The sequence below is a fragment of the Pan paniscus genome, chromosome 12 (assembly GCF_029289425.2).
Source record: "Pan paniscus chromosome 12, NHGRI_mPanPan1-v2.0_pri, whole genome shotgun sequence".
Lineage (NCBI taxonomy): Eukaryota > Metazoa > Chordata > Mammalia > Primates > Hominidae > Pan > Pan paniscus.
In genome coordinates this window covers 15143082-15157265 of record NC_073261.2, presented here as the reverse complement: position 1 = coordinate 15157265, position 14184 = coordinate 15143082, and the positions used below count along the sequence as shown (strand labels likewise).

Here is a 14184-nt window from a genome sequence, read left to right as displayed (position 1 = left end):
GTGTGTGTGTGTGTTTGTGTAGTAGGGAGTTAGATGAGTTGTGTATGACAATTAAAACTATTTTCCATGGAAGGATGTTAACACATAATGGCTCAAACAGAAAAATCAAGAAATAGCACCACACTCATAGTACTTTGAAAAATGGAGGTAAATATCAAAAACAATTAAAAGAGTAAAAACTGGTTTCCTCTGAGCAGCAGGAAATAATGACTATTCTGTTTTGTAACAAGACTTTGAAGCCTGAGAAAACAGACTACGTTTATGTGAAGCTTTTGTTTCTGGAGATGAAAATAGCAGAGCCAAGAGGAATGATGAAAAAATTAATTGTTGGACTATATGGAAAACTCAGGCTGTGTTCATGGTCTTTGAGTGAACTATTTTCAAGTAAGTGGTCTACCCCTTGTTATTTGAATTTAAGATAGTTTACTTTTGTTATTAATACTCTTTCTGTTTTAAGCAAATTGTGATTGTCAATTTTACCAATGGGTTGGAGGCCATAGACTGAGAAAGCAACCCTCCTTTTCTGCACTGGAAGGATGAACCATCATTCTGCCTGTGGGACCTTGCTCTGACATTGCCTTGGATTGGAATCCAAGTCTATGGAGAGGGACTATGTGTTTTCGTTCTTCGTGGGTCCATGTCTTTAAATTTTAATATAGTATTTTTATGCTTAAAATGGTCATAAAGGATTTTATTTTACTTTTTCCTTCTGTAAGATTTAGATAAAAGACTTTCTGGCTTTCTCATATAACTGGCTTTATGTTTTCATCTTTATTACTGATGTCTGATTTATTTCTGCCTTTTAAATATTTATTATTTTAGCTTATTTTGTTTTATTTAGATTTACATATGGCTTTTAAAAAAGGTTCTCTAAGAATATAATGAAGTAATGAGATTATGTAAACACTCAATAAAGAACAGAAATAAACTCAAATAAATATGGAGGTAAATATCAAAAACAGTTAAAAGACAATAAACAAGAATACTTATTGTTGTATTGTCCTGATCATCTCCAGGAAATCCAGGAAATTGCTTTAGAATCCATTTTCTTTCTATGGTGTAAAAGAAATACTGAGTAGGTAAGAAGGAATATTTGTAACAAATATATCTAAGGTCTAAACAAAAGAGACCTATATAAACTCACCCAGATGAATAAACAGAACTAGGAACTTTGGAAGAACTGTATGCCCATCCTCTATTCTATCCTCTTCTCTTCCTCCCCACAGATGTAATTGTCATCCTAAATTTGATGGTAACTATTCTCTTAAATTTTGTTATAGTTTTACCATCTATGTATATGCCCCTAAAATAGATATTGTTTATGCTTTAAACTTTATATAAATGAAATAATACTGTATGTATTCTTTTACATCTTGCTTATTCACATTCTTGGGATTCATGGTGATATGTCATGTCAGTTTGGGTGCTTTGATGAGAAGATGTTAAGAGATTTAATGGGAGACATGCCTGAAGGGCAAAAAAGAGGGATCAGGAGTAGGTAGGGAGAGCATTCAGACTGTGAGGCAGGACTGACACCAATGATAGAAAAGAGAGAAGGAAAGGCCAGGTGCGGTGGCTCACACCTATAATCTCAGCACTTTGGGAGGCCAAGGCAGGCAGATCACTTGGGGTCAGGAGTTCGAGACCAGCCTGGCCAACACAGTGAAACCCCACCTCTACTAAAAATACAAAAATTAGCCAGCCATGGTGGCACGTGCCTATAGTCCCAGCTACTTGGGAGTCTGAGGAAGGAGAATCACTGGAACCCAGGAGGAAGAGGCTGCAGTGAGCCGAGATCATGCTACTGCACTCCAGCCTGGGCAACAGAGCATCTTGAGACTCTGTCAAAAAAAAAAAGAGAGAGAGAGAGAGAGAGAGAGAAGGAAGGAGGAGTGGGTAGGAAGAGCGTCAGACTGCAGTGCACCTGTGAAGCTCTGAGAAAGTCTCAACCTGGCACATGGGGGAGCCCTAGAGCAAAACTTGGCTGCAGAGGCATTCCACATCAGTAGGAAAGACTGCCATCACTGGCTGGGAGCAGTCCAAGAAAAGAGTGTTCTTGGCAGGAGCACTGCCATGAACCCAAAATTGCAGCAGCTGAGGTTGTCTTCCAACTGTTCTCCTTGTAACAGGTTCTTTTAAAGGGAAGTCTGAGAGTCACACCTCCATGCTCACAATCCACTCTTGTGCTGCATGGACCCCATCCTCTATGTATGTTTGGGAGCAGATCATCCATGCCTCCCATGGGTGTCTACCTGAAGGGAAACTTAGCAGAGGAATGTTAGTGAATGGACTACAGCACCCATTTCTATAGTTGGGCCAACAGTTTGTTCTCATCATCTTTTTTCTCCGCTGTCTATTCTAAATTTCCTTTACCCTCAACTAATAGCTTGGCAGGTCTTAGTGGCTTTCCTGGGGATGTGATCAAATCCCCCACTCTGGCGGTCATGTACTTCTTGAGCTGGGGTTACTGCATGCCTATTCACATTTAGTTATTCAAGGGAATACCAAGAGGTGTCCAAATGGATCACTTGGGTTCCACAAATATTACACACATATACCTCCCTATCTTCATATGTAAAAGCAGCTATACCTCCTCTTACATATACTGCTGGATGGCAGCCCATCCTTCCAAAGTATTACCACTTACATGGTGTTCCAGGTATACCTCCAGGAAGCCATTCAATGCTCCAACAGGTTGCTACTTTTGGGTTGACCAGTGAGTCCAGGGAAGTAGTGGAGCAGGCTTATACTGACTTTGCGGGGTCAATTACTACATTTTCAGGATTTTTTGAGTCGGTTGGCAACTTGAAATTGCCCATTATAGTAGTATTTACATCAAGAAAATTGACAAATACTACAAATCAGGGCTTTTCTTTTTTTTCTGGAGAGCCAGTTATTAAAAATGTACTAGTATACCATTAAGTGAACTTAATGATCATGGACCTGTTTCAGCTCTTCCTTCACTATAGGGCCAGTGTTTTGGTTAGATGCTATGTTGTTTTGGACTCCCTGGTTGGATGTTGTATTGCATGGGATTCCATAGGCCCCTGGATAGTGGTTATAGCTGAGGTTCTGAATGTAGGAGAGCAAACCCACACCCAGGCTATGTATTCATCCCTGTGAGGACAAACTGCTTTACTTCCAAGAGGGAGGGGACTGATATACTTAACCTGCCACCACAAGTTTCTGTCTCAGAAAGTTCTTGATTTTCCCTTAATCTGAAAAACTTAAGAAATTTTGCAGAGTATGAAATTCCATTGGAAGGTTTCCTTTCTGCATTTTGAGATATCATTCTATTGTCTTTTGGCTTTCATTGTTGTAATTGAGAAGTCAGTTGTCAGTCTTTTGCACCCCTCAAAGGTAATGAGTTTTTATTATCTGCTACTTTTACATTTAATTTTTGCCTTTGGTTTTATAAAATTTCAATCTGATGTGTTTAGAAGTGAATCTTTAAAACATTTATGTTATTTGAGATTTATTGTGTTTTTTGAAACTGTGAATCGGTGTCTTTATTATTTGAGAATATTCCCAGCCATTCTCTCTTCAAATAATAACTCTGCCTTATTTTATCTTTCCTCCTAGGACTCCAGTCAATAGCTTGCACCTTCTCACCTTTTTCTCCACATTTTTTCCACCTTCTTCTGTATTTTCTGGCTTTCCTGTGCCTGTGCTCCAATCTGGATTTCTTCTCATTTGTCTTCAAATTTGCTAATTCTCTTTTCTGCTGTGTGATGCCTACTGCTAAATATAGCTATTAGCTTATTTAATTTAATTTACTTATCATACAGTCATAGAGGTTCTGCTTGACTCCATCAAATCTGTCACTTTCCATAGTTTTCTGTTCTAGAAAAATATTTTCATGTTTTTCATTTGTTTCTTAAACATGGTTAGGATGGTTGCTTTAAGCTGTGTGTAAAAAAATTACAAAATGTGAAGTTTGTGTAGATATGTTTCTGTTATCTTGTTTTGTTTGCTTTGTTTCTTTTTTCTTGTTGTTCTTGTTCTTGTGACCTTGTTTACTCATATGCCTGGTAATCTTCAACTATGTGTGGCTTGTGCCTTTGAAAATGTATCTGAGTGACTCTTCCCTCCTCTAGAGAGACTTTCTTTTTGCTTCTTGTGGAATGAGTTTAGCCTACATAAAATTGAATACAGTTTGATTGTTTTTAGCTCAATGAAGCTATGAGTATTTAGTGTGAAAATCTTTGTGAGAGTCTGTCCCTGGCCACAGCCCTCCAGAAATGCTTCTTTTCTTTTTCTTTCACTCTTCTCCTTTGTTCAGTGCCAGGACACTCCTCTCCATGGTTCTTAGAGGTTGGAGAAAGGCAATCTAGATTTCATGAGCTTGCCACCTCCCCAGCCCCAACCCTGTGCACTGACTTCTTTATTTTTGTGCTGGTGTGACTACAGTACTGAGCATAAGGTGTACTATATCAGCAGAGAGCATATAGTGGTTTTACTGTTCCCTTATTTTAGATCCTGGTTCTGTAGGTCTGGAGTAGGACCTGAGATTCTGCATTTCTGGCAAGCTTCAAAATAATGCCAATGTATCATCCATAAAGTACACCTTAAGTATTAAAGATGTACACAACAAGGAAAATTTTATCTAATGATTTGGCAATACATGAATAATAGTAGCCAAAATAAATGGTGGAAATTGTGCTATAGGATTTGGGAAAGATTTGCAGGGTAGAGGTGACTATATTAAACTTTGAAGTGAGTAATGAAGGATAGATAGGGATGGACAAAGGAATGAAATCCCAAGACAGGTCTAGTTCTGGATAGCTGAAGAGAGAGAGAAGGCTGCAACTCTAGGCTTTACTCCTGTGGAATTCTTTTCTTGCAGAGTGAGAAGTTTCCTTCATCATATTTGGCTCAGTGTCCTTTCTCAGGAGCATTCACCCTTTTGGCTATAAAGGATGTTTCCTCCATGCTAGAGAGAAATAAGTACAGGTCTTGAACAATCTGGTATCACCACAGCCCTCACCACCTCCACTGATGGCACTGTGGCCTAAGTACCCAGGCCATATAGAGCTCCAAGTATCTATGGGATGGAATAAGAATTTTAAAGGACCTACATCTTAGCTGTTGTCACAAATGAGTTTGCATTCATATGTGCAGCATCCAAACCAATATGTTTTGTCTGTTTGCATCTTCATACCTATGGAAGGACCTTGGGCCTCTTCCCCCAAGATATTCATGTGGGTTCAGTTCTGTGCAGAGAGAGTGGAGCTGATGTCATAGGCTCTGAACTTTCTTCTTTGAGTATGGAAATCATCTTATGCTAATGGAGACCTGAGGAAGCTCCTCTTTATAAACTCAGCGTGATACCAAATTCTAATTTTGACTCAGGGATACCTGCTACACATTTAAATTTGGGCTATACATGATTTCACACTCTTGAGGAGATGACTGTGGGGCTCCCTGGACAAAATTTTAATGGCCTTTTATATCATACCATGCAGTAGGAATATCTGGGAAGGAGACAGGGTGTAAACAGAAGGAAATTCTCCTGCTGGCCAGATAGGTCATTGATGAAGTTGCAAAAAAACCGAGATCTGAGATGATCTATTGGTAGTCACAGCAAAAATGCTGACTGAGATAAACAGGTCAATCTGGGGCTTGGTGACAGACATAGGGGACTCATTAGGTCAGTTGCTCCAGGAAGCTGTCACTTATGGAGAGCTTTTCATGCTCTTCTTTAACCCACATAACAGCCCAGCAAGGTGTAATGCATTTCATATGAGTCATCTGAGGATCAGGGATGTGACAGAATTTCTCCAAAGACACAATTCCAAAAGTTGCAAAACCTAATTTTGAATGCACATCTTTTGAACACAAGTATTTTGCTTTCAAACACCAAACTACTGTGTTAGTTTGGGTTCTCCCCAAGGCAGATCCTGGATGCAGGGAGCTCATTCAGGGGATTATTCCAGGAGATCCAATAGAGAAAATGCTAGTGATCTTGTTACTACTATGGGGCAACTCTGAGAAACCTTAGTGTTATCGTATCAGAGGATGGGGTGGCTGAACATTTGTCTACCAGTTTCTTTCACCACTTACTGAAGTTGCCCCTGAGATGGAAGCCCTAGAGGTGTGAAGCTGACAGATGCTAGGATCTCCAACAGCAGTTGTGAACTCAGGTTGTTGAAGGTATGGAGCAGAGCATCAACAGTATTACCTCAGCTTCCTTTTATTGTAGACCTAATGTCAGGTACTGCGAGCTCAGAGCACTGGGGCATCTGGCAGCCAGGCTTCCTTTCCTGCTGTGTTAGTCAGGAGCCTCCAGAGAGATAGAATCAGTAGGATGTGTGTTTATGCACACAAACACAGACACACATACAGAGTCGGCACTTTGTATCTGCAGGTTCAACCAACCAGCACTGAGGGATGCTGAGCCTGTGGATAAAGAGGGCTGACTTTTTGTATAAGTGGGTTCTGCAGGGTCAACTGACAAACCTGTGTAGAGACAGGGTTTCACTGTGTTGACCAGGCTGGTCTCGAACTCCTGACCTCAGGTGATCTGCCTGCCTCGGCCTCCCAAAGTTCTGGGATTACAGACATGAGCCATTGTGCTTCAACTTTAATTTTTTTAGTCATAATTGTGTAGGCTGAACCAATTAAGATGTCTATGATATTGGCTATCGTTTCTGCTGTTAATATTCAGTCCTCTTCAACTAGGGCACAAAAAGATTAGTTTTTTCCTTGCAAAGTGATGTGGATGGTCTGCTGCTGCAGGTGCTATTTTCAATATTGTCTCACTTCTTAAAATGAGTTGTCCATTGTAAACTGCTGATTTCTTTGGGGCATTGTCCCCACAAACTTTTTATAAGCCATCAATGATTTCACCATTCTTCCACCCAAGTTTCACCATAAATTTGATTTTTGTTCTTGCTTCAATTTTAGAAGAATTCATGTTGCTCTTATAGGGGCTCTTTTCAAACTGATGTCTTACCTTTCTTAGTGCCTCAAACTAGATCCTGTTCAAACATCTTATAACAAGTTAGTAGGAGTTTATTTTGGTGCAAAATAATTCAAAATCCATGCATAGTTTTTTCATAATATGCATTTTCCATGAACTTTTTGATGACCTCTTGTATGAAAGGGGATTTATTAGGGGAATGAACTCATGCAATTTTGGAGGCTGAGAAATCCCATGACAGACCACCTGCAAGCTGGAGACCCTGGGATGCAGGTAACATGCTCAGTTCAAGTCCTAAAGCCTCAGAACTAGGAAGCCACTGGTGTAATTCTCACTTTGGGATAGAAAGCCTGAGAACCCAGGGAGATGCTGATATTAAGTCCTGGAGTCCAAAGTCTGGAGTTATAATGTCCAAAGGCAGGAGAGAATGCCCCAGCTCCAGGAGAGACAGCAAATCACCTTTTCTCTGTCTTTTTCATGCCATCCATGCCCCCGGCCAGTTGGATGGATCCCACCTACGTTGAGGGTAGATGTTCCCCACTAGTACACTGACTTACACAATCTTCTTTGGAAACACCCTCATAGACTTACCCCAAACTAATGTATTACCAGTTCTTTAAGTATTCCTTAAACCAGTCAAATTGACACTTAAAATTTACTATCACGCTACCTATACTAGAGATAGTGATCTAGAGTCCATTGAGGTGGCTAGAGTGCTTAGGAGCTGGCTTTGCTACAGTAAGACTCCCTTCTCCCGTGGAGAAGCAGCATGCACAGTGGCTCTGAGAAGCTGGAGGAGGGTCACTGGAGTCAGTGGGCTTCTGGTCTGAAATTGACCAAGAATATAGTTCCTGTGGACCAGGAGTGATTAGAAGCTACAGAGGTCTTGAGAGACCCATCCCTCCTCAGTCTACCTTGCACTTACTGAGGGCTCCCACTCTTAGGAATAATTCCATTGTTTCATTTTGTGGCATCAGAGATGAGTCATTGACCCGCAAGAAGTCCCGTAATGTTTCTCAACTCAGTATCTGTGACTGTATTTCCTGCTCTTAAAAGTTTAGCATGCCCTCATTTTTCAGGTTGCTTGGAGAAGTCTTAACCATGCTGTTCACATAAAGAGTCACTAAATCCTCTGGCATCAGGAACTAGAAAATATCCTGAGTGTTGGGCAGTGCCAGACTTAGTGAGGCAGAACTTCCTTCCTTGCCCATGTGGATAAAAGGCCTGGGCCCTGTTACAGCCTGTCAGAAAACCCAAGTGCAGTAGAAGCCATTGTTCATAACGGTAGGGATACAGGGTCCTTCGTAACAGATTATCAGTGTGGCCTATGCTGGAAAGTCTGGTGACCTCTGATTTTTTTTGCTTCCAGGTCTTTGGCCTTGGCACTCTTTGTCATATTAGAGTTTCTGGGTCTAGGCCTGGGCAGGATTCATAGGTGCAGCTGCTTCTGCTGGAGGTAGACTGCATCCAACAAAGTCAGGGTGCTGGGTGAGTTCTGGGAGTATAGATTCTGACTGGGGTCACTGCTGGGCTGGCCACCAGTCTTTCCTCTGACCCAGGGTTAAACTGTGGCTTGGGACTGACTCAGGTCCTCTCTTGGGGTCGGTCTGCACATAAAAGGACTCCTATCCTTGGCAGTTCTGAAACAACACCACCACAATGGAAAAAGGTAAAGATCCTCATGGAAGGGCGAAAAATTGACAAGGGGGTGATATTCTGTGCTCTCATTCTTACTATTTTACATTTTGACTTTCTCAACAGCATTGAAAATTGACACACCTCAGCGGGGGAGCATTCAGGATATCAATCATCGGGTGTGGGTTCTTCAGGACCAGACGCTCATAGCAGTCCCGAGGAAGGACCGTATGTCTCCAGGTGAGTAGCCACGGTCTGTGAAAGGCAGCTCCTTTGGCCAGTGCTGTTGTGTGTTAGGTGCTCAGATGTTATTCCACAGTGGGCTTGTTAACCGGGCATATCTACAGAGAGGAGCATCTCACAGACAATAATGAACAGAGGGTGAGCATAAGGTTGTTCTGGGACTATGGTCATGAAGTCAGAGGAGAGAGAGAAGGCGTAAGGGAGACTGAAGGGTCAGCCTATGAAAAACAGTGGAAGACATATTCTGAGAAACTTCAGGGAGTAAGAGTAGGACAAAGAGGGTAATCTATGGGAGGACCAGTTTTTGAATCCATGAAATACTGACTTTTCTAATGGAAAGTGTTCCCCAAACATAGGATGGGGGTCCGGGTTAGGTGGTGGGTGGTGAGGTGACCATTCTATGAGTGCACTGTGAGTGTCAGTTAGCAGATTCCCTTAAAACTCTGGCTCAGAGGTACCACCCTGGAAACGGCACCTGAACACCACTTTTCACGTCGTGTTCCCAGTCACTATTGCCTTAATCTCATGCCGACATGTGGAGACCCTTGAGAAAGACAGAGGGAACCCCATCTACCTGGGCCTGAATGGGCTCAATCTCTGCCTGATGTGTGCTAAAGTCGGGGACCAGCCCACACTGCAGCTGAAGGTGAGTGTGGAAGACAGGTCCTGCCATTTATTTGATGGAAACTCAGATTTTAGGATCTTTTAAAAGACAATGTACTTATTATGCTCATGCATTTTTATTTTTGGTTTCCTTGGGGTTGGTATATGTTATGAAAGACTAAGAAAAATTGCAGGGACATTTTGAAACAAACCTACTACAATGACTTATTATTTTAACTTACAAAAATATTAATAATTTGGCAAGGATGATGTCTAACTTCAATAGAACACACACACAGAGTAAAATCAGCAAGGACATTTTAGCAGTTAATTATCACAAAGTAGATGAACTTATTAAAACATCTTTTTGGCAAAAAATACATTGCAACTTTAAATGAACAAACATAATTCTCTGTAACAAACACTTCAATAATCGCAATTTTCCATTATTAAAAAAAGATAGTTATAGCAGGCCTCTGTGTGCTACAGGAACTCTCTTGACCCTTTTCAGTAAACAAGCATAAGCAGACACTCAACTTGATGACAAGATATAAAACAGTGTTTTTCAGCCAGGGGTGATATTGCTCCAGGGACATTTGTCAATGTCTGGAGATGTTTTGGTTGTGACAACCTGGGATGGGGGTGTGATACTTGCATTTATCAGGTAGATGACAGGGATGCTACTAAACATCCTATATTATTATACAGGACAGACCCTGAAAACAAAGAATCATCTTGCCTAAAATGTCAATAGTGCTGAAGGTGCAGAAACCTGACAGAAAATAACTGTTTTAATTTGAAATTTACAGTAACTGTTACATAAATATTCTTTAAGTTTCTGTTTCTGAACAACAAATAATGGCCCAATCAATGCTTTGTATTCTCAAAAACTTTCATGTCAACACATTTTTCAGAGCCTCACATTAAAAACCATTAAAATTTGTAGCCTGAGTTTCAACCATAATCTTAAAAGAATTTAATTTATATGATTTTCAATCCCATAATATGAAACAGAGGTCTCCAAGCTGCTTCAATGAGTAGGGAATGCTATCCTTGGACGTGGAATATCAGTGTGTAAAGAACGTGAAACATTCAAACAGTTATGTTTCTTGCTGGTGTCTCCTTCGCACCCTTCAGGAAAAGGATATAATGGATTTGTACAACCAACCCGAGCCTGTGAAGTCCTTTCTCTTCTACCACAGCCAGAGTGGCAGGAACTCCACCTTTGAGTCTGTGGCTTTCCCTGGCTGGTTCATCGCTGTCAGCTCTGAAGGAGGCTGTCCTCTCATCCTTACCCAAGAACTGGGGAAAGCCAACACTACTGACTTTGGGTTAACTATGCTGTTTTAAGGTCAGTTGGGTTTGGAGGATGGTCTCCACGCAGGGAAAATCTTAGTATAATCTTAGCCTGGAATGGGCAGGGAGAATTTGTTATTGGACTTTCCACCTAAGAGTATCTTGCTGCCTCCCAATATATTCATGCAGTGACCTAAGTGCTGGACTGGTCCCTCTCCCTGGGGCCATGTGGAAAATAGTCCAGGGAAATTGAGGGCCTTGCCATGAGCATGTGGCTGAAATATGGCACCATTACAAAAATAATAAAGAAAGCTCTACTTAACATAATTGCTAATAATGCTCCAAGTAAAAATGAGGGTGGTGACTCTTAAATTTTAAGTCCAGGTCTCTGGATTTTCAGATACATTCCTCTGTGAGGGAGTATCAAGACCTTTTGGATTCTGACAAGGAGAAGCAGATATAAATGTTCCATCAGAAAGAGGAGACCAAAAAGAAAACTGCGCCGCTCCTGGGCTTGGCTTATGTCTCAGTGAAGTTACATATGCTGGTGCTGGTTTGGGTGAAGAACTGCTGTGGTTTATGAAGCTTTCTTTTTTTTTTTTAATTTTATTATTATTATACTTTAAGTTTTAGGGTACATGTGCACGACGTGCAGGTTGGTTACATATGCATACATGTGCCATGCTGGTATGCTGCACCCATTAACTCGTCATTTAGCATTAGGTATATCTCCTAATGCTATCCCTCCCCCCTCCCCCCACCCCACAACAGGCCCCGGTGTGTGATGTTCCCCTTCCTGTGTCCATGTGTTCTCACTGTTCAGTTCCCACCTATGAGTGAGAAGATGTGGTGTTTGGTTTTTTGTCCTTGCGATAGTTTGCTGAGAATGATGGTTTCCAGCTTCATCCATGTCCCTACAAAGGACATGAACTCATCATTTTTTATGGCTGCATAGTATTCCATGATGTATATGTGGCACATTTTCTTAATCCAGTCTATCGTTGTTGGACATTTAGGTTGGTCGTCAGTGTGGCGATTCCTCAGGGATCTAGAACTAGAAATACCATTTGACCCAGCCATCCCATTACTGGGTATATACCCAAAGGACTATAAATCATGCTGCTATAAAGACACATGCACACGTATGTTTATAGCGGCATTATTCACAATAGCAAAGACTTGGAACCAACCTAAATGTCCAACAACGATAGACTGGATTAAGAAAATGAAGCTTTCACCTGAAGTTTTATCACTGGACCTCAAAAGCATTAAATTTGTGAAATAAAAATTTTGACATCTCAGTGGCTCTTTTATGAATCAAATGGCTTTAGTGGAATATTGTGGTTATAATATTGATTCCTTGCATTTTTAAGGAGTTTTATAGTTTGTAAAGCAGGCTCACACAAAGGCTCTTGTTTCTAAGAGGAACGAGTAAGATTGTTGGGGAGGGTGGTATCTTCCCAAACTCAGGTTTCTCCAGGCCTCACTACTGGGGTGGGTGGGACAAATAGTGCTTCACTAATAGAAATTTCACTCCCTATTTCAGTGAACAATGCAGGTGCACAGCTATCTGAAAAACCCTCCCTGCCTCTTCTGGCAAGGGTTTCTGAGAGTCTACTGTGGGTTTTTCCTGTGAACTCACAAACCATAAACTGACATGGGTCCCGTTCATCTAGAGAACATTTATTTTGAAGACTTCTTTTTAATCCTCTCTTATTTTGAAATAAGTTTTCTTCTTACAGAATATTAGCTGAAATTTTATTTCTTGCCGTATTATGATTCCCAAAATAGTTCATCTGTGTAGTCCTGTTGTAATGTTTACTTTCCATTATATTTTTACTTGTCCCTAAGCTTTGGAGGAAGATGTGGAAATGCTGTTTTCCTGAGCACACTGATGAATTCCAGGGCCCTGCAGGCATTGCCCCAACCTCCTCATCCCATCCTGATGTCTTCTTTCACTCAGCATTTGAGTGACCACATTGATGTTAGAGATTACATTTTTCCTGGTGACAGCATAGCACTCCCCGAGCTTTTCATTTCTCATGGTTCCTACAAAAAAGTAGAACTGTTTCTTCTCTGCCTTTCCCTGTGCTGGTAATTTCTCTAGACCTGTGAGATGACCAAAACACTTAGGAGAGTGAAAGGGGTCTATGAATGCACGAGGTTAATGGACCTAAACTGAGATGTATGGACCAGCTGTTGGACCAACTGGGATATTTGATCTCCTAAACTCAGGGCTGGGGAGAAATCTGGCCATCTTTGACGTTGCCTGGATGTTTTCTGGAAGAAGCAATTCAACTTCTTCAGAAATTTATGTCTACTCGTTTTTATTCTTTATTTTCTTATAAATGCATAAAACATTGCATTTTCTCTTAGTATTCCTTGAGATACATCCTATAATTACTTGTATTATGGCTTAAAATGAGATATACCTGCCTAATAAATTTTTAAATGTATAATATTGTTAATAAAGTATACTGTAGGTATACTCTTGTACAGATCTCTAGAACTTATTTCTCTTGCTTAAATGAATATTATATGCATTGAAGAGCATCCCTTCATTTCTCCTTCCCCCAGTCCCTGGAAACCACCATTCTACTCTCTGTTTCTATGAATTTGACTATTTCAGATATCGTATCTGTAAGTGGAATCATGCAGTATTTGTCGTTTTGTGACTGGCTCATTTCACATAGCATGATATACTCCAGGTTCTTCCATGTTGTCCCAAATGGCTGGATTTTCTTCTTTTTAAAGGCTGAAAATACTTGGCTAAGATTTGAAAAAAATTTTTGTTCCCACCATCCTCTTTTCCTTTAAAAATTCCATATATTAGTCCCCTTGAATTAGTCCCATATATCACTGATTCTCTGTTCTTGTATGTGTCGTATGTCCTTTTATTTTTTTCACTTCATAATTTATTTTGGATCATTTCTATTTCTATGTCCTCAAATTCACTAATAATTTCTTCTATATGCTAATTTCATGTAGTGTATATTTCATTCCAGACATGGCAGTTTTTACATCTTGGAGTTTGACTTGAGTCTGTTTTAAGCTCTTTCATGTCTCTACTTAAATTATTAAATATACAGAATTTAGACATAACATTTTAATGTGTATTTGTTCATTTTAACATCTGTATCAGTTCTGGGTTGGCTTTGATTAATTTTTCTCCTCATACTGTGTCTGAATTTCCTGTTTCTTTGCCTTTCTTGTAAGCATTGGATGTCAGACACTGTAATTTTACTGTGTTAGCTGCTAAGTACTTTTTTAATACATAATAATGCATTCTTACTTTGGAAAGCTTTCAAATTTACAGAAAAAGTGCAAAGATTGTGTATTAACATTTTACATTTGTTTTGCATACATGTTAAAATGAATACACCAATATTGATACATTATTATTATATAAAGTTTATATTCTGGTTTCTTCAGGTTTTTTTTTTTTTTTTTTTTTTTTTTTTTGAGACGGAGTCTGGCTCTCTCAC

The 14184-nt window shown here is 40.2% G+C and overlaps 1 protein-coding gene across 1 annotated transcript; it reads left to right on the top strand.

The window, feature by feature from the left end:
• The first annotated feature begins 164 nt into the window (after positions 1 to 164).
• IL36A (interleukin 36 alpha) lies at positions 165 to 13639 on the top strand. Its single transcript, XM_063594688.1, has 4 exons — positions 165 to 384; positions 8684 to 8797; positions 9307 to 9446; positions 10541 to 13639. Exons 1-4 carry the CDS (start codon positions 207 to 209, stop codon positions 10751 to 10753), a joined length of 645 nt encoding a protein of 214 aa, XP_063450758.1. The 5' UTR covers positions 165 to 206; the 3' UTR covers positions 10754 to 13639.
• Positions 13640 to 14184: the final 545 nt, after the last annotated feature.